General features: G+C 53.1%; 5 protein-coding genes and 1 pseudogene across 5 annotated transcripts; 4 read left to right on the top strand and 2 right to left on the bottom strand.

Moving 5' to 3' along the window:
- The first annotated feature begins 1,711 nt into the window (after positions 1–1,711).
- On the top strand, positions 1,712–4,646 carry LOC120648399 (F-box/LRR-repeat protein At3g48880-like). The gene is made up of 2 exons (XM_039925160.1): positions 1,712–2,124; positions 3,911–4,646. Exons 1-2 carry the CDS (start codon positions 1,769–1,771, stop codon positions 4,437–4,439), a joined length of 885 nt encoding a protein of 294 aa, XP_039781094.1. The 5' UTR covers positions 1,712–1,768; the 3' UTR covers positions 4,440–4,646.
- Positions 4,647–5,553: 907 nt separating this feature from the next.
- Positions 5,554–6,372, bottom strand: LOC120647784 (sulfated surface glycoprotein 185-like). The gene has a single exon (XM_039924626.1). It carries the CDS (start codon positions 6,370–6,372, stop codon positions 5,554–5,556), a length of 819 nt encoding a protein of 272 aa, XP_039780560.1.
- Positions 6,373–7,584: 1,212 nt separating this feature from the next.
- On the top strand, positions 7,585–8,684 carry LOC120648398. The gene has a single exon (XM_039925159.1). It carries the CDS (start codon positions 7,754–7,756, stop codon positions 8,414–8,416), a length of 663 nt encoding a protein of 220 aa, XP_039781093.1. The 5' UTR covers positions 7,585–7,753; the 3' UTR covers positions 8,417–8,684.
- A 1,728-nt stretch (positions 8,685–10,412) lies between these two features.
- On the top strand, positions 10,413–11,550 carry LOC120648397. Its single transcript, XM_039925158.1, has one exon. It carries the CDS (start codon positions 10,547–10,549, stop codon positions 11,261–11,263), a length of 717 nt encoding a protein of 238 aa, XP_039781092.1. The 5' UTR covers positions 10,413–10,546; the 3' UTR covers positions 11,264–11,550.
- Positions 11,551–11,758: 208 nt separating this feature from the next.
- LOC120648395 lies at positions 11,759–13,019 on the top strand (annotated as a pseudogene).
- Positions 13,020–14,362: 1,343 nt separating this feature from the next.
- LOC120648394 (receptor-like serine/threonine-protein kinase SD1-8) lies at positions 14,363–18,726 on the bottom strand. The gene is made up of 6 exons (XM_039925157.1): positions 17,217–18,726; positions 15,871–16,232; positions 15,541–15,751; positions 15,172–15,409; positions 14,913–15,063; positions 14,363–14,811 (listed from the first exon to the last, which is right to left on the bottom strand). Exons 1-6 carry the CDS (start codon positions 18,631–18,633, stop codon positions 14,479–14,481), a joined length of 2,712 nt encoding a protein of 903 aa, XP_039781091.1. The 5' UTR covers positions 18,634–18,726; the 3' UTR covers positions 14,363–14,478.
- Positions 18,727–19,493: the final 767 nt, after the last annotated feature.

Raw genomic sequence — 19,493 nt, 5'->3', positions numbered from 1 at the left:
AAATCAAAATAGTGCAGTTACCTGTGTTTTTCTACTGCTGCGTACCTGCGTTCTCATCGACGATCTGCGTGGGCCTCCCCATGTTCGCCCGGGCCTTCATTTCAGCAGCCAGCATTGGGCCTTTTACTTGTTCTCGAAATGGGCCAGCCCAGTACCTGCATACTGCTTCGCGTTTTTTTTCAGACCGTCATCTTCGCCTTTTTCATTTTTATATTTTAAAAAAAAACAAAATTTCAAAAATATATGTCAAATATGAAAAATTTCAAAAATGGGTGCCTGTCGCCCCCGTAATGGGCGACAGGGTGCCTGTCGCCCATCCAGTTGGCGACAGGACCTAAATGTAAAAAAAATTTACATTTAAGTCCTGGCGCCCAGGGCGCATTAAATAGTGAACTTATAAAATCGATATAAAATCGTAGAAAAATCGGAAAAATACAAACTCAACTGTTCTGGATTCTATGAAATAATATTTACAACTTTTGTTACATAAAGTTTCTCATTTGATCAATGTATCTAAATCAAGAAAAATAGTTCTTGTACCTAGAAAAATCTGAAATAATTCATTTAGTCTAGTTGTGCTTATCTAAAATTTACCAAACTTTTTTATAGCTCTTAGGAAATAAAGTAATGGTACTGTAAAAGTTATGGCTTCTAATACTTAGTATAGCAGCATGGATAAATAACCTATTTAAACTAGACATATTACAAGATCTAATTTAAAAACTTATTCTAGAAATGTTTTCTGGGCCTACTAATTTTGTACAAGCCTATGCTCACCATATTCAACACTCTGGCCAAAGATGACATGCATCCAAAGGATGGATCTTGAGATTTAAATAAAAGTGCATTAAACTGGTATTTAAAATAGAGCAAGCTACATTGATCACATGAAAAACTTTATGTAACAAAAATTGTAGATCTTGTTTCATAGAATCTAGAACAGTTGAGTTTGTATTGTTTTGATTTTTATAAGATTTTATATCGATTTTACAAGTTCACTGTTTAATGCGCCATGGGCGCCAGGACGTAAATGTAATTTTTTTTACATTTAGGTCTTGTCGCCAACTAGATAGGCAACAGACACTCATTTTTGAAAATTTCCCTATTCGACATATATTTTTGAATTTTTTTTTAGTATAAAAATGATAAAAGCGCGTCATCTGACGCCAGACGCTGGCTGGGCTCGATCTGCAGAAACTACCGCCGGCGTCAACAAATCCGAATCAACTAGCTAAAATTTTATTGTCACCTCTAATCCCAAATACTCTCTCCACTCTAAATATACAAAGCGTTTAGTTTTTTTTTCCTAATCTGTTTTCTTTAAAAATTTTGGCACAACTCTAGGGCGAATAAATTGTCATCCAAAATATCAAATAAAAATATTGTCAAAGCATTTCATTATGGACTTAATTAAGCCCATCCGATATGTTTAGATGCCGGTGTATATTTTTCAATAAACTTAATCAAATCCTTAGCACAGCATCAGCCACCACCTCGTGCATCAACCGTCTCAAATCCATTGACTAACACAAAAATTCCGAAAATCGATGAATTCCAAAATTGGAGAGGAATGTGAAGGAGGGGGAGAGAATATTCGAGTGCGAGTTTTTTTTAAAAAAAGAAAATCGAATGTGCCATGGCTAAAAAAAAAATAAGGGATACCAACCCACTTAAATTGACTTGCGTGGCTTTCTTAGAAATGTTCTATATTTCCCCACTCTAACATTTTCGGCTTCAATTAGAGGTTGCCCTGCATCTCCATCCGTCCATGGCGATGCCGCCGGGCCGACCGTGGGCGGAGCTGCAGCACGACCTCCTGGTGGCGATCATGACCCGCGTGGGCGCCCCGGACCTGCTCTCCGGCGGCGCGCCGCGCGCCTGCTCCTCGTGGCGGGCCGCGGCGCGGGACCCGCTCGCGTGGCGCCGGGTCGACCTCCGCGACTGGGCCGCGCTCACCTCCGGCCGCCGCTCCGCGGGACCGGGGCCCTCCGGCGCTCGGGTCCCCGTCCACGCCGCGCTCGCCGGCATCTTGGACGTCGCCGCCACGCTGGCGGAAGGGCGGATCGAGGCCGTGCTGCTCCCCGAATTCGCAGATGAAGACCACCTGCTGTTCCTCGCTGAGAGGTGAAAATTTCTTCTCCTTGTTTCTTCGATCTTTTTTTTTTGTTGTTGTTTCCCGTAGGGAAATTTTGATTGACCTTAGGCTATATGATATTGGTAGGGGGTCTTGTATTCGCGTCAAATCCTCACAAATTTAAAGAGATAGATTTGATCCTAGGCGAATATGTTTATTTCGTTTCTGTGGATAGACGCCAGATACTTGTTAGTTTGCATATGGATGCTTCTCTGTTTTTTCTAATTGTTTCTATGTATGATTGCTGTCTGAATAAGTATTGAAGCAAATGGCGTTCATTTGTAATAAAGAATGAAAGGCTATCGTGGATTCATAAGGAACATAGATGGGAATTGTTGTTTCACTTGCTATTTTTTTAATGTTGCTTGTGCCTTCACTTTCTTTATTCCCAAAACAATCTGAAAAATTTGGTGAGTTTACCTGTACCCATTTCTGTGTTTATTGAATTTAGTGTTAATAGTTGTTTCTTGACATTATGCATTTGCTACTTGGTATGAAACCGACGATGAAGAGGTGTAATGATCCAAGGAATAATGTTGCTTCTGCCCAGTGGGTAGAAAATTAAGATCTAGAACTTTGCGTTATAAGGTTTGTTACCTTTCTTCAGTACAGCCAATACTGAAACTTCTAGCGCTGATAACTTAGGAACAGCCATGTTGCTGATGAACCTAGATTTTGAAATGGCGAGTCAAAAGCAACCATAAATTAGAATGCGGCTGTGTGGCATCACCTGTGCAATGTTGAAGCTTCTATGGTCATATTGTTATTTGTAATTTTTGGAGTAGTAAGGTAGTGCCTTGTAACTTGTAAGCCATCAGCCATGTGTGCCTGTAAATCGTATATGTGTTGCACTAATATGCCACTGCTGTCAGCCTTCTCTGAAAATACTTTTCGGTCATACAAGTATCTGACACACAGCTACGAAGTATCTCAGCTCATAGCATTTCACCAAAACATGTATGGGCTATTTCAATCTTACTTTCATCTGAGTCAATTTATTGACTATGTCTTTGCATGTGTTTTTGTCCTTTGGGTGTATGGTGTAGCATAATATAGATCAAAAACACCTTGCCCGTTAAAGAAAACAGAGCAGTAAGGTTGATCACAATGTATGAAACAGGGGGTTTTATGCTCTGATTTACTCCCTTCAATGTAGTAAACACATCCCAAAGTGTTTCCCTTTTTATGTAGGTAGGAAAAAATTGAAATCAGTATGGTGCTAAAATGTTACTTTCCATCATGTACATATTTAATCTATCTTTTGTTTGGATCAACAACAATATTACAGAATGCCTCAGCAGTTCTTTGTACAGGAAGATTTAATTATCGATTTCGTTCAGTTATATTAGTTAAAATAAACTTCATTGAGTTCTTTGATCATCATGATGGATGTGGTTTATACTTACTGTTGACAATCATTTGATGTCCGTTTTTGTCAATCTGTTCCCAGCTCCAGTTTACAACCTCAATTTTTAATTTTATAATTTTTGTTAGAGCACGAGCAGGCTGGGGTGGTGTGTGAATGATATCTTCAGCGCAAATTTTCTGCACCCACTAACTTCCTAAAATGATTCCTTGCTTTTTTTTATTCCAAATCTACTGTGTGTGATTTTGACACTGTTTATATTGCTACATTCCGATTGTTATGAATTCTCAGAACAGTTATCATCAACATATGGCAATGTGCTTTTCGTTTCAGATGGATTTGGATCCCTAATCAGCTAACAGTTGACCTACTGAAAGTCTGAGTTAGATTTCTATCTGTTTTTCTCCCAGGTGTCCGAACCTGCAGTATTTCAGCCTTCCTAGCACCTGTATGACTTACGATCAGTTCTGTAAGGCGATAGGCGAACTTCATTCACTTAAAGGCATGGCAGTGGATGAGAGTCTTATCAACTACGATGTCCTCCTCCACGTGCATCAGTGCTGCCCAGACTTTGTGGAACTGAAGGTGTCTGCTTTGTACGTGGATGAAGAGATGGCTTCGGTCATCTGTACTTCTCTTCCTCAGCTGAAGAAGCTCGAGATACCAAGTTCAGATATGCCTGCCTCTGCGATAATAATGTTCCTTGATTGCCTAGAGGAGCTTGAGTACCTGGACATATCAGGTTATGAGACATCCACGATCTCCAGCGTTGTTCTTGAAAAAGCTTCACGGCTCAAGGTCTTTCTTTGGAACTCCAAGTTTGAGCTCGGGGAGTTCGTGGACTGCTCAAACTGTGGTGAGCACAACATCAACCCTGGAGAGCCCTGTAAGTGCATGATGGAGCATAAGGTGATGGACTGGCTGGCTGGACCAGCATAGACTTCCTAAACCAAAGGCATCTGTTGTTTTTTGTTGCTAAATTATTATGTTTCTCTGTTTGTAAAATGTCAACCCTTGTTATATTTGGTGTTTGAAACATGTAACAGTAAATCCAGCACTTGTAACTTTTAACCATGTAATGCCTTCTCTGAGGTGAAATGGATCGATCGATTTCCATGATTGTTCTTCAGTTATGCATTGGAGTAACACTTTTTGTAATGTTAACTTGTGCCAATTGTTAATGCATCTGGTATTCTGGTGCACAAATGAATTGAGTGTCTGTCCTTGATAGCAGAGTTATCATGGTAGCTTACCTGTATCACATTAGGTTTGTCCTAAGTCAGATTTGTTCAACTTTAATCAATTTTAGTAATTTATAGAAAATATAATAACATCTATACTATCAGATATATGAATTATCAAAATATAACAAATTTGGTATTGTAAATGTTATTATATTTTTCTATAAATTTGATTAAAATTGGATAAATTTAACTTAGGATAAAGCTAAATGGACATGTAAATAAAAATGAAGAAAGTACTCGATAAAGCAATTGAATATATTATAAACAGCATTTTGATTTGTGCATAAACAATTTTGTTGCATGCTCATCAATCCTGCCTAGAGTTTCAGAAAAAAAAAAGTAAAATCATATTTGCTTGCACCAACACACTCAAATGCAAGTGTAGCTAGTGAACTGATTCATTCTCGTCAAGCTAGCACTATTCCCGTGTGGTGGAAAGCTCGATCAATTTGATTCGCCGCCTCCGTTCGTGTTCAAGATATGCACTCTATTATCATCATGCATGGAAGAGCTCGAATAAAAGAAACCATGATAAAGGATAGTTCACTTTGCCTCCGAAACGAAACGAAACGAAACGCGATGCAGTGAAAAACATCGTTTAATATCTTGCGATTTTGGAGGCTCCAAGCTTGCACTGCTGCTTGTAGCGCCTCCCATGTCACAAAGCGTACGCAAGACAAGGAAGAAGAATTCAACAAACCACAAGCGCACAAATAAACCCTAATCGCACGTCTCACAACACCAAATCGGAACCGGAACCTATATATTCTTGTTCCACCTAGCAAGATCTTGAGCGCATGCAGCAACGCCTAGTAGTAGTCGTCCTCGAAGAAGTCGTCGTCGTCGTCCGGCGGCCGATCGTCCATGGGGCTCCAATGGCAGCTCCCGCACCGGAAGCTCCTCTTCCCGTTGGTGGTGCACGCGCCGCAGGCCGGGCACTTGTCCCGGGGCTGCGAAGTGGGCCTCCGGCCCGTCGGAGGCAGCGGCGAGCCCTTCTCCGGGGGCCTGTGCTGCTGCTGCCTTTTCGCCTGGTCCGCGTAGCTCGACGTCGTCGGCGCCCCAGCCCTCGACGCCGTCGCTGGAGCCCTCCGCTGCATCTGCACGACCTTCGGCCGCGGCCTCGGCGGCGTGGCCTGCTGGCGGTACTGCGGTGGCGGCCGCGGAGGTGGGGGCCGTGGCGGTGGCCGCGGAGGTGGGGGCGGTGGTGCGGGTTTGTTGGCCGCCGCCGCGCCTGGCGGGTGCCTGGCGGAGAGCGCTTCCCAGGCGGCCTGGACGAGCTTGAAGGCGCCGTCGGCGGCGGCGCAGGGGTTCTTGTCGGGGTGCACGAGGAGGCAGAGCCTGCGGTGCTGCCGCTTGACGTCGTCGTGGGTGACGTCGGCCGGCGGCCGCAGGCCCAGCACGGCGTACCAGCACCCGGGGGGGCGCCCTCCCCGCGCCGCGGCGGCGTGCACGTCGTAGGCCGCCGCGACCAGCGCCGCGCCGGGGAGCCCCGGCGCGAGCCTGGCCGCGGACTGCATCCACTGCCGGGCGCCGTGGACATTGCCCGCCAGGAAGCACTTCTCGGCGAGCGCCTGCGCCCTGCGGGCCTGCTCCTCCTTGTCCTTGCTGCTGGCGGCGTCGTCCGCCATGGCTGCCGCTGCGCCTGCGCCCGCGCGCGCCGGATTGGTGGTGCTGGGGTGCGTCATACGGGCCTCTTGGACGTTAGTCGCGTCGCCGGCGTGGATTTATAGGAGGCGGCGCGACGATGATGGATGCCTCGAGGGGGAGGTAAAGGTTCTAAATAGCGGGATAAGGGGTTTAGCGGTTGGACTTTAAAAACAGCTAATAGCGGGTTAAATAAGGCTATAGCGAAATATAGCGGCTAAATTACATGTGAGTTCAAATAGCGGCACCATACATAAATAGCTATAGCGGTCTATAGCAAAAGCTATAGCGGGAGATTTAAAACTTTGGGGAGGTAGTGGTGGACTGGTGCGAGGTGGCGTTCAACTTCGAGTCGGAGTCGGCGTGGGGGACTGCGGGTTGAGCGTGACGTACGCGGACAGGGCCGGGGCTCGGATTCCTTTTCTTTTACGGTTTCGTGGCACGCACGGTTGATCAGGCAGGGTAGTTAGGGGTGGACTCCCCTCGAAGGAAAACTGAGGAAATAAGCACACGCCGTGCACTCTGTTTTTTTTAAAACTTTTTACACCGTCCGTCCCTGCACTTTTTGGCATTTCCCCAAGGATACTGGACGGGTGGGAGCCGGAATCGGAGGCGGCCCGTCAACTTTTTGCTAGTTCTTCACCCACTAGACAGGCCAAAAGTAGCCCACAAACTGTTGGGCCAATAGTAGCCCATAAAGCCTTCTCGTTTTCGATTTTTCCCCCGTGTTCTAGTATAGCACTGATGATCCCTGCACTGCATGTGCCCGAATTTGCACATCTTTTTTTTTGCCCGAATTTCCACATCAGATATCAATGTGTGCTGATGGCAGGGTTCACCTTACCGCCAGTAAATCACCGATTATCGGTGATTTTACCGATACCGCTACTGAGCGGTATGCGGTTACCGGTCCGGTAAACGGTGTTTTCCGATTCAAAATTCAAAAATACAAAAGTCAATTTTTTTCAAAAAAACGGTCCACTACATAAAAACGGTAAGGTAAACCCTGGCTGATGGGCAGTACGCGTCGCTGTTCTGACAAAACCCTGCGATGAATGCCAATGGAGCGTCATCCCCATCAATCTGACGAGGCTCCAGTAACTGCACGTGCAGTTGTGCCGCTGACACGTGGGCCCCACGGCACATGGGCCCACACGTCAGCGGCACAACTGCACGTGCAGTTACTGCACCGGATCTCCGTCGCCATCAATCGTCCTGCAACAGCTTCTTGCTACCTTCGCCGCTAAGCAACACGACCCTTTATAACACCTTCTCCAGCACCTCGTCACAGATTAATCTCCCAGACACTGCAGGAGAAAAAAAAGGGTAAGTTTTTCGAAGATTTTACATCTCACATCGTGAAAAATGGTGACCATCGATCCGAAAGCCGCCCCCTCCGCCCACCACTTCACCGTCGTCATCGACGGCGTCGAGACGGCCGTCCACGAGGGCGTGCTCCGGTGCGGCGGCGGCGGCACGGTGGCCGTGGTCACCCCGGGCGTCCTCGAGGTCACCCGCCTCCGGCACGTCGTGGTGCGCGGCGGCGGCGGCGCCGGCGACGTCCGCTTCTCGCGGTGCGGGTACGCCGCCGCCGAGGGTTGCGCCGCGGCGTCGTTCCGCCGCTGCGGGGCGGTGCGCGCGGACGGCGCCCGCGGCGTGGCCGTGCGCCGGTGCCGGTCCGCCGACGTGGAGCGCGCGGGCGCCGTGGCCATCCGCCGCTGCGCGGGCGCCGCGCGCGTCCGCGGCGCCGGGGAGCTGCGCGTGGGCCGGTGCCGGGAGGCCGACGTTGCCGGGTGCGCCCGCGCGGCCGGGGCGCGCTGCCGCGCGGCGCGCGCGGACTGGTGCGGCGCGCTCGCCCTGGGCCGCGTCGGCTCCGCCGACGTAGCCGGCTGCGGCGCCGTGCGCGTCGACCGCTGCCGCGGCGCCAGCGTGTCCGGGTGCGGCGCCGTCGCGGTGCGCCGCGGCAAGGTGAGCGTGGTCGAGGCGCTGAAGCCCGTGTCGCCGCCGCCAGTGGACCAGCAGGCATAGCCTGCCTGGGCGGCGCCGGTGGAAATCATGAGCAAGTGAACCGGGGGAGCTCTACATGAGTGAGATGCCGTCGTCCGGCCAGCCACCATGATATTATATTTCATATTTGTGTGATGATGGGGAACGAGGAGCCGGATATATACGAAGAACTATATATGCCTCGACTGTGTATTTTTCAATTCAATGTTCTTTTAACATCTTGCCAATGTATCATGTGTGTACATTATAACAATAGTAAATAAAAAAATGCTCTCTCTGTTCTCTAATATATGTCATTGATTACTTCTTTTTCAGCTAAAAAACACCATGTATTAAAGTAAAGGACGGTGGGAGTAATATTGTTTGTCTTATGAGTTACATTTTGCAGTTCACACGCTTGATCATTGCTCTTTTATTTACTGTATCAAGGTTCGAGTTCTCTACTTAGCATAGAGGTCACTGGTTTCACATTTTTTTTTCTAAATTTATCTCAGAAGCTACATCTTTTCGTTTCGTTGCTTGTAACTCGATTAATCTCTAGACATGCCAGAAAGTGGAAACAACTCTTCGCAAAATAAGCAGGATCGCCTCGTCCCCCGCGTCGCCCTAGGGCGACTCGGGCGAATCGCCTCCGCGCCGCGCTTGCCGCCCGCTGCCGCCGCCGCCTATGGCACCGTCTCCTCTCATCTCCGGCTTCCCAGCCGGTGGCAAGGGGGCGGGGTCTCTTGAAGATCTACTTTATTTATAGATTTTTTTCCAATAATTTTTCTTTCTTTCAAAATAATTATGTTAAACCTTGAATCGTCTTTTTAATGTTTTCGATTTGGCTTTCTATGTCGTATTGGATCTTCTTCGGTGGATGTGTCGTTTTCTTCGGAGACGTCGCATTCTTCATTGAGAGATCGAGGTACGTTGGCCTAATCCTCTTTGAGGAGGGATTGGATCTGTTTTCCCCTCTGGTGGAATCGCCCTTTCCGATCGCTGGTGCTACTACTAGCGGCGGCGGATCTGCTCTTCCGGCCGCCATTGGTAATGGCTAATGGCGGCGTCGGATCTTATGTTCGGTTCAACCTTCAGAAGATATGGTCGATGTGCTTTCGGCGCCTTTTGCTCGCTACAGTGTTTGAGCATACAACGCCTCTTTTGCGGCCTCCACATCTGTGAAGTCTTTTGTTGGTGGGGACTGTGGTTCTGTTCGGATCTGGTGCTGTTCCACGGCAATAGAGTTTCCTTAAGCAGTGGACGGCGCCGGTTGCAAGGATGACGAAGGGTAGAGATCCAGTGACGTGCTTCAATGTAATTTTATTTTATGTTGAGGTCTCAATTGTAAAAGAAAGTTATTTTTTAATGAAATCAGATCCCTTTCTAAAAAAATAAAAAAACTCTAGAATGCCAATCCAATCTTTCAGATGTATGTGCGCGCGCGTATTATAGAGGGTATGTGCGGACACGCATGCATGAGGGTCACTGTGTTTCGCAAACAGTACCCCATTATATCTTCCCGTGGATTTGGGTTTGAGGCGCAGCTCAATTCAGTTGTTCAAATGCTGAGAAGCAAGTGGACACTTGACTTGATTGGACCGAAGCTGAGCGACGCTCGGTGGCATGTGGACAAAAGTCATTCCAAACTTAAGCGCATCAAATTAAAACAACGTGGTGGACAGAGTTTACGGAAGCTGGCTTGGTGATCCGGCTCCCAGGCCCGCAACAATCCCACGCGCACTACAAGACGAGGTGATACACAAGCCATCACACGAGTCTACGTGTCCCTAGCAAACTTTATCTTGGGCGCTTGCGGCCGTGCAGCCGTTGGGGAAAATTGCTTTCCCCGTCGTCTATGGGCTTTTGGGTACGCACCGGGGTTAAAGTAATGCCCTCGATGAACACACGGAAATGCCGGCAGGACACGCCCGTCACTCGGTGTGGGTGTGGCAGCGTGTTTCCGGGAAGGTTTCTCATCCCAGATGGTCCACGAACACGCTAGCAAACCGTACGCCAATAAAGAGACCCGATAGGACCAACTGCGCAACCACCCCACACATTCATTCCGACCCCAAAGATCGCGATCCACCGCCAAAAAGCTCACATCTTTCGGCCTCAGCCGGCTGGACAGCCGACCTACCCGAACCACCAAAAGGCTGGCGGGGATCGATGCCTAGGAGCAGCGCTCCAGCTCACCGGCCAGCAAACCCGATGGCGCTCGTCGAGGCCAAGCCCGCCGGCGCATCCACCTCCGCCGCGGACCCCCTGTTCGTCGTCGTCCTCGACGGCGTCGAGACGCCCATCCGCGAGGGGACACTCTACGGCGCCGCCGGCGGCACGGTCACCGTCACCGCCCCGGGCCACCTCGCCGCCGAGGGCCTCCGGAGCGTCCTCGTCCGCGCCGGGGCCGGGGCCGGGGCCGGCGGCGCGGCCACAACCGCGCGGTTCACGCTCTGCGGCGACGCGGCCGCCGAGGGCGTCGGCGCGGTTGCGTTCGACCGGTGCGGCGCGGCGCGCGCGGAGGGCGCGCGGGAGGTGTCCGCGGCCCGGTGCCGCGCCGCGGAGGTGGAGCGCGCGGGGAAGGTCACCCTCGAGCGGTGCCGGGACGCGCGGCTCCGCGGCGGCGGGGCCCTCCGCGCCGCGCGGTGCCGGAGCGCCGACGTCGAGAGCTTCGGCGGGGCGCGCCTGGCGCGGTGCAAGGCCGCGCGGCTCCACTGGTGCGGCACCGTGGAGGTCGACATGTGCAGGGCCGTCGATGTCACCCGCTGCGGCGCCGTCACCGGGGATCGCTGCCGCGTCGTGAACGCCGCCGGGTGCGGGACCGTGGCCGTGGCGCACGCCGAGGTCAACATGCTGGAGGAGGGGGAGGAGCAGCGGCTGCAGTGAGAGCGCGCCTTCTCAGCGCCGGCGGCGACCGCGCCGTGGAGCAGATGAAGAGAGGATTTGACAGCTGCAACTGCAAGTGCTACTTGTAAGATCTGCTTGTAAATGGAACGCGAAGTCGTGCATAAATTGTTCAGTAGGATTCATGGTTCGTGATTAATTGCTTGAATGATCCTCGCTACTTCTTCCTGAATTGGTGGAATGGGGATTGGTTCAGTAGCTACGAGTCCTGATCGTTTGGTTCTGTCATGGCAACTTCCAAATTTCATTTCAAAGTTTGAAACCAACCAGTAGCTAATCTAAATAGTCACTCTCCTATGAGACTAACTTCAACAACGGAAGGCAAAGCCAAAAATGCGTCGCTACAGTGCTTTTTGGGAAGGCAAAGCGTCTCCAACACAACACGCATACAGAATAGGCATTTTGCCTCGGACGCCAGCCGCGACGCAAAAATGCTCCTCCTTTCTCCTCCGACGCAAATCCTGGCACACGCGGGGTGGCTCCTCTCTCTTCATTCTCTCTGCCCCGGCTGGCGACGCGGGGTGGCTCCGGCGGCGGCGCACGGGTGGCCTGGCGGCAGATCCGCGGCAGCGCGTGGGAGGCCCGACAGCAGCTCCGCGCGCCGGCGGATCTCGACCAGGGCCGCCGCGGCGAGGAGGAGGGGCCGGCGCGGGGACGCGTGGCCAGGGCCGCCGCGGCGAGGACGGCCGAGGCGGGGCCGCTGCGCGGTGAGGACCCTGACCCCCTCGATCCACCGCCACCTAATTCCAACAAATTTCGATCTCCATCGATCGATCGATCCCTCCCGAACCCAACCTAACCACCATGGCCTCCGACGCCGCCACTGCCGCTGCCGCCGAGCCCTCCTCCGGCGACACCCAGTGTCCCCCGTGCTACACCATCGGGTACGCGCTCGCGCCGAAGAAGTAGCAAAGCTTCATCCAGCCGTCGCTGGTGGCCCGCGCGGCGGCGCGGGGCATGGACCTCGTCCCCGTGGATGCGGCACGGCCCCTGGCGATGCAGGGCCCCTTCCACCTCCTTATCCACAAGCTCTACGGCGACGGCTGGCGCGCCCAGCTCGAGGCCTTCGCCGCGCGCCACCCGGCTGTTCCCGTCGTTGACCCGCCCCACGCCATCGACCGCCTCCACAACCGCATCTCCGCAACAGGTCGTCGTCTACGATGCCGCCGCGCTCGCCGACTCCGGCCTCCTCGACACGCTCCGCTTCCCGCTCATCGCCAAGCTCCTCGTCGCCGACGGCACCGCCAAGTCCCACAAGATGCTCCCCGTCTACCACCGCGAGGGGCTCGCCAAGCTCCGCCCGCCGCTCGTGCTCCAGGAGTTCGTCAACCACAGCGGACCGACGAACGGAGGTGGCCGGAAGGGAGGAGTCGCCGCGCCCCGCGCGGATCCGGCCACCGCCGTTGTGGCCCGCGCGGCCTCCACGCAGGAGCACCGGGAGGGAGCCGTCGGGGAGGGAGAAGGCGGCTCGCGGACGGAGGAGGTGGCCGGCGGTGCCGGAGCTCGAGCGGGCGGGCCTCGCCCTCTCCCCGCGAGCTCGCTGGATCTTGGGCGCAGCGGGAGGGGCTGGATTTTGCGTCGCCTCTGTTGGAGACCGGATTTTGCGCTGCATTTTGCGTCGCCACTGTAGACGAGGCAAACGCCCAAATGCATTCCCATTTTGCGCTCCATTGTTGGAGTCAGTCTGAATCGTATGGTTTTTCCTTGTTCATCTGTTCATGAGGGAGCGAAAAAGTCCTGGACTCTTGCAGCCTTGCCCCTTCGCTTTGGCAGATGAATGAGAGGTGACAGCAACAGAACAGTAAAATGCGAGAAGGGGAAGTGAAGGACAGTCCTGGACTCCAAGTCTCCAACTCGACCCGTTTCGTGTGCGATCTATGTTAAGTGTATGATTGGAAGGCTGTCAATTAACTCGAGTACTCGACTCTGTTTATTACGTTCATGACTTGAACTTGGTTTGAACGGCCGGTGCAACGATTGGGTAGAGGAATAGCATATTTAATTTGAGAGCATCTATGTGTAGTAGCAGTTGGCAGATGAATGAGATGTGTCTACCTGGGCTGCCTGCTTGATAGGTCAAAATCGTATCCGTGTTGTTTCAGCGTTTGAATCATCGAAACAGACTCGGTCTAACTTTCACACATTTAGATTTGTAGTTTGGTTGATGTCAGCTAACATCCGAAGGTGAGAGGACTGTAGATAGCTTGTACCTTTTTATCTGGCGTGATATAGTTACCTCAGTAGCATCTAATTGGCACGCTCCTCTTTCAGGAGCGAATATTCTAGAATTTAGCGGTGTTGTACTTTTAGCGGTATGCGACTTCTCCGGCAACAGTGAGAGCAACAGTGAGACGCTTGTAGTGACTTCGTCAATTTCGAGGATTTGACGGCCCAATCTTCCAAGGTGTTTATAAAAGTAGGGTTTGTATACGTGCGCTTATAGAGATGAGTGTGCGTGCATTGCGAGTGTCTAAGTTGTACTGCGTAATCGCAAAAAAAGAAGTACGGTGGTGGTATCGATTACTGCAATTTTCAGCATTATTAATTATTTTATCTCTCTTGAAATTTAAAGGATCATATTTTTTTATCTATCTTACCTTCTAGGAGGTAATGGGTGCGCTGTAAACAAATAAGAATTAAAGTGTTTATGTAATAGCTGAAGTGATTGAAATTGTTTATCGTTGCTACTTCCCTCCTTTTTATTTAATTTCTTTATCTTTTTAACATAATGCCCATACAAATCCTCTGTAATATTTTCCCTATTACTCCCTCCATTCACAGATGATGTAACATTTGTTGCGTCTCCGAAGCCAAATTTTAGCCCCTGCAAGTAGGTCAATCTTTGATAAAAAGAAGTAGATCAATCTGGGAACCAGCCCACTCAATCACACCATCGCAAAAAAGTCAATCTGAAATGTTGTGATTTATGTGGACCATCATATCTCACTTTAGATTTGTTATCTGAAAAGTTAGTATCATTGAACAAATATGTAGCGAACAAAGGCCGTCTTCTTCAGCGGTTCAGCATGCACCTGGCCCCTGGTCGGCCTTTTTCGGAGCTCATGTTGCAAACCGGGAACGAGAAGCAACGCCCTCAGTCAATTAATTGGTAAAACAACTGAATCCAATGCTGTTGAGGTTATAATGTTTTTGTATTTACATCGCAACGCAAACACTGTTCCTTCTGCCGTCGCTAGCTATCTACCCTCCACTACGGTTACAGTCCAGCTGCTGGCGCTGTCGGACCGGCAGGCCTTCGCCTCCGGGTCCTCCTCGCCGTCGTCCTCCTCGTCGTCGTCGTGGTGGTTTCTCCCCGTGCTGAACGCCGGCTCGCACGGCTCCGGCAGCGTGGGGCTCTCGCTGGTCAGCATCGTGGTCACCGCCGACATGGTCGGCCTGCGCTTCGGCTGCTCCTGCACGCACAGCAGGCCGATCTGGATGCACTTGAGCACCTCCATGGCGTTGGACGTGTCCGCGATGGACGGGTCGATGAACTCCAGGCTCTGGCCGTCCCTCCACAGCCTCCACGCCTGCAGAAATGGAGACGAATTGAAGCTTGCGATGACTTACTGCCTTGCATCTTATCGTGAATTTGTGACTGCCGGAATATAAAAATCGTGCTGCTACTCACGTATCGCAGGAGGTTGAGGTCGAGCTCGTTGTGGTAGAACCCTCTGTTCTTCTTCCCGCTGACGATCTCGAGCACCAGCACGCCGAAGCTGAACACGTCGGACTTGGTGGAGAAGACCCCGTCCATGGCGTATTCAGGGGACATGTACCCGCTGCAACCAAACCAGCAGCCAAAATCGCCACGAGACGTAATGTTACTATATATCACTGTTCCTATATATCCGGCATGAATCGTCTGGAATATATATGGGTGAACTCACTATGTTCCGACCACTTTCTTGGTGTAAGCGGCGGTCTGGTCCGTCCCGAATATCCTCGCGACGCCGAAGTCGGAGATCTTGGGGTTCATGTCCCTGTCGAGCAGAATGTTGCTGGCCTTGAGGTCCCGGTGGATGATCCTCAGCGCCGAATCCTGGTGAAGGTACAGGATCCCCCGCGCGATGCCGTTGATGATGTTGAACCGCTTCTCCCAGCTCAGCATCGACTGCCTCTCTTCGTCTGGACGGTTCAGTTTATTATGTCAGGATCGGATTTCCATGGTGGCTATTAGGTCAGTGCAGTGCAGGAGGTCACTGCTGTCTACTGGTCAGAGTTCGAACAGTGGCTGTGGCAGGCAACTAGCGGCTTACTGAAGAGGAAGGTGTTGAGGCTCCGGTTGTGCATGTACTCGTAGACCAGCATCCTCTCGGAGCCGTCGATGCAGCAGCCGAGGAGCCTGACGAGGTTCCTGTGCTGGAGCTTGGCGATCAGCTTGACCTCGTTCTTGAACTCCCGGAGCCCCTGCGTCGACCGCCGCGACAGCCTCTTCACCGCTATGTCCTGCCCGTTGTCAAGCTTCCCCTGCAGAGCACATAAGAAGCATATCAGATCATCGATCAGATACACTTTGCATTCAGACGAGATTGAATCATCAGATACACTCTGCATTCAGACTTTGTCAAAACTGAAATTGATGTTACCATGTAAACCGGGCCAAATCCGCCTTGCCCAATCTTGTTGTGGATCGAAAAGTTGTCGGTGGCAGCTTGGATCTTCTCCACATCGAACGAACGGAGATCGCAATCCTTGTTGTTTCCCTGACCGTTGTGCAGGGAATCGTCCTGAGCGTCACTCGATGCAGCAATCTGGTTCCTTCGTCTGAAAGGCGTGCTTTGTGCGTTCCTCGACGGTAAGGGAGTAGCTTCCTTCCGGCGCTTCTTGACCTTCTTGACACAGATGCAAACTCCAACTAGTAGCAACAGCAGTCCAACGACCGATGGGACAATGATCACGACGACCCTTGCCGTTTTTGAATTAGTCTCTGCTGAGGAGGTGCTGAGAGCTGTAAGATTCAGAGAGAATAACAACAGTTCAGTTAACATTCTGAAGGAATCCATTTGACCTGCTTGCCGATCTAGACCCATTGTGAAACAAGAAAAATGTATACAGGATTGTGATGTCCTACCGATAGTTAATCGATCAAGTTATCGATCTAGTGATTCTGAGCATCTCATGTTACCTTTCTTATTATCTGGTAGATCAGTAGCTTCTGAGTGTTAAGAGCCAAACAGTACTGAAAAGGACTGGTCTCTAGCTAGTAGCCTAAATTAAGAAACGTTAGTGCTTTCAACAGTGAGCATCACTGTCGTTAGACCTAACAGCAGCTGCTAACTTAGCATTTCCATTGACAAACCGGCTGGGGCTTTGACTTTTGACCTTTGCACTGCAGGTTTTCAGCAAGTGAGAAAACGCCGGGAGATAACTTTGGACCATCGCGGCGCGTACTCGTTTTGCCCTCAACTGTTTGACTTAGCACGGTCAGGTTCGCTCATCTCCTTTATCCTCCTAACCGTAAGATAAGTGGATGATAGGTATGAACTCTATGATCAAGTTCCTCAATGGCATACAAGTTTGCTACTTGCACAATCTGACCAAGTTTGTTGTCACCATGACGACAGAAAAACAATGTAAACGAGAAGGAAAACACGGAGAGAAAAAATGGCCGCATGCAGAATGCATCTACTAGACGTCAACCGATACTAATGAATGGATATAATAAGAAAAAAAAGCAAAGTCACGTTGCATGCGTTCTAAATTTCTAATGCAATTAAATGAGCAATTTGAAAAAGAAATGGCAACAAACTCCCTTTTTCCCTTTTTCTTAATCAAAAGGAAAATGGGGCACACAAACACAACAGCGTCAAACTTCTCATCAATTTGAAGTGAACTAGTATCAGGAAGGGGGGGATCGGAGAAGAAAAATGTAGTGGATTTAGGTAAAAATCATCAAGAAGAAGGCAATAATGAAGTAAGTGAAAAAACTCACGTAGATCGGACGCGGCGAGACGGACGAAGAGATCCTGTCCGCCATTGCTGAACTGCCTCATGTCCAGCAGATCGCCGGTCCACATGAAGCACCCCGGCGCCCCCGGGCTGCTGACGTTGGCGCTGGCGTAGGCCCGGCAGGCGCAGTTCCCGAGGCAGGCGCGGCGGCACCCGTCGAGGCCGAGGGACATGTCGACCGTGGCGTTGGCCGACTCCGGCAGCTTCATGTTGGCGAGCGTGGCGAAGCCGTCGCCGGCGGTGCAGTTGAGCTCGGTGCGGCGGCGGCAGCCGCCGGAGCCGTCCCGGAGCGCCCACTCGGCGGGGAAGCGCGGGTCGAACCCCGGCGCGCAGCCGCAGATGGGCGAGCGGTCGACGCTGCAGACGCCGTAGGGCCCGCAGGCGCGGTAGCCGTCGCACTCGTCGAGCGGGTAGGACCAGAAGAGGCTCCAGGAGCGCGTCGTGTCGATCCACACGAGGCGCCGGACCTGGCCGGAGGGGTCGACGACGAAGCGCGTGAGCACGGCGGCGCCGTCGTCGGCGAGGCCGTAGCTGTAGAAGGCCTCGGTGCCGGGCTTGGAGACGAAGCGGAAGGTGAGGAGGGCGGCGGAGCGGAGGTTGGGCACGCCGGAGAACTGGAGGCCGTTCCAGGGCCCGCTGCCGTAGGTGCGCGCGGAGCGGCGGTAGAGGAAGAGCTCCGGCGAGCCGCGCGGGTCGAGGCGGAAGGTGTACTCCCCCGGGGACGGGTCCCCGGGCGCCCGCCACGAGGTCAGGTGCCGGTCCAGGCCCGCGCGGAGGTCGACGCCGAGCTTCATGCCCGGGAGGAGCGTGTCGGTGGGGTGGTCGAAGCTTTGCCACACCACGCCGGCCCCCGGGACGCGCAGCACCAGGTTGCCGTCCTCCAGGAGCTGCGCAGTGGCGTTAGCGGCAGCACCGATCGCGTCGCCGGACGCCGCTGATGACGACGGCACCGGCGGCGGCGGGGTGGCCCAGACCACCGCGCCGTCGCCGCCCGCGACGGCCAGGCTGCCGTTGGGGAGGACCCGGAGCGCGGCGCCGGCGGCGGGGCCCAGCACGGGGCTCCCGCGGTTGGCCACCCACACGACGGTCCGCTCGGGGATGCGGTTGAACCAGATCCCGAGGTACGTGCGCCCCTCCGCGCCGCCCTCCGGCGCGAAGAAGCCCAGCACGAACGTGCCCCGCCCCGCCGAGACCAGCGTCCGGTTCCCCGCGAGCGGCGCGGCCGCCGTGATCGTGTCGGTGGTGGTGGTCCCGGGAGCGGATGAGGCGGCCGGCGCGGGGGTGAGCAGAAGCAGGAGCAGGAGGACGGCACCGAGCCGCAGGAGGAGGAGGAGAGGGAGAGGGACGACGCCGCGGCGCGGACAAGCTGGACGTCGCCGCGGCATGGTGGCGCCGGTCATGTATGTGGCCGCCCGAGTTGATCGATGGCGGTGGCCGGTGGGCTGCCCGCGGCGGCCGTGTGCGGTGATGTGTTTAAGTGGTCGTTGGTTGGAGGCATATGGAGCGCGGAAATTATCTCAGTTCGGCGACGCCGCGTTCCCTTTCATCTGGGTGGGGGCGGGAGGCGGCGACGCGGGCGGGCGGGCGGTGGGCTGGGTCGCGGTCGCGGTGCGGCCGCGGGGGGAGGAGGCCTCTTTTTTCTCTCTTGGTGCGGCCCAGAGGTCCGGGGTTGGATGGGTTGTTGGCCTGGCAGGGCAGGTTGGGGCGCGGCGCGTCGACGTGTTTGGTGGTAGTGGTGGCGTCGCGCCCTCTCCTTGTCCTGGCGGGCTGGTGTGGGATATGGTTCGCATCGGGGGTTTGGCGGCCGCGCGGGCAGGATCATCGGTTCCGATTCGGAACGTGCGGGTTTTGTATTGTCCGGCGGCACGCGCACCGGCTGATGTGCTCAGCTGCGTCAACGCGCCCCCGGCGCGGCGTGGAAGCCGCCCGCTAGCCTTGGATGGGCATTGGCCGGCGCCTGCCTTTTCCGGGCGCCACGCGCGGCCGGCGCGGCGCCCCCGTAGCGTGGCAGGCGAGGGGAGCTCCGGGATGGATGCTTCCGATCCGATGGCCGCCGTCGTGGCCCACGGAGGGGAGGAAAAAGCGCGCGCCGGCGTCCGGTGGCCCACGGATGGATGCTTTCAAAAAGGAAAAAAAAAACTGGAGTGCTAGATTCGGGACTGTGTCGGGAGCACCTGAGATATTCTCGTCAGGGCACCTGCCGTTGGGTCAGGAGGTTTCAACATGACGGTGTCGCGTGGCGTCATTTCGCTGGGCGATT

The sequence above is a fragment of the Panicum virgatum genome, chromosome 9K (assembly GCF_016808335.1).
Source record: "Panicum virgatum strain AP13 chromosome 9K, P.virgatum_v5, whole genome shotgun sequence".
NCBI classification, from domain to species: domain Eukaryota; kingdom Viridiplantae; phylum Streptophyta; class Magnoliopsida; order Poales; family Poaceae; genus Panicum; species Panicum virgatum.
This window is presented reverse-complemented; position numbering and strand designations above follow the sequence as displayed.

Bases quoted from the DNA above. Each gene is read 5' to 3' on its own strand.
- LOC120648399 (XM_039925160.1), top strand. From the start codon at position 1,769: ATGGCGATGCCGCCGGGCCGACCGTGGGCGGAGCTGCAGCACGACCTC. The intron at 2,125-3,910 runs GTGAAAATTTCT...TTTTTCTCCCAG, and splicing joins CTGCTGTTCCTCGCTGAGAG to GTGTCCGAACCTGCAGTATT.
- LOC120648397 (XM_039925158.1), top strand. From the start codon at position 10,547: ATGCCTAGGAGCAGCGCTCCAGCTCACCGGCCAGCAAACCCGATGGCG.
- LOC120648398 (XM_039925159.1), top strand. From the start codon at position 7,754: ATGGTGACCATCGATCCGAAAGCCGCCCCCTCCGCCCACCACTTCACC.
- LOC120648394 (XM_039925157.1), bottom strand. From the start codon at position 18,633: ATGACCGGCGCCACCATGCCGCGGCGACGTCCAGCTTGTCCGCGCCGC. The intron at 15,752-15,870 runs GTAACATCAATT...TGTGCTCTGCAG, and splicing joins GATTTGGCCCGGTTTACATG to GGGAAGCTTGACAACGGGCA. The intron at 15,410-15,540 runs GTAAGCCGCTAG...TGAACCGTCCAG, and splicing joins CCTCAACACCTTCCTCTTCA to ACGAAGAGAGGCAGTCGATG.
- LOC120647784 (XM_039924626.1), bottom strand. From the start codon at position 6,372: ATGGCGGACGACGCCGCCAGCAGCAAGGACAAGGAGGAGCAGGCCCGC.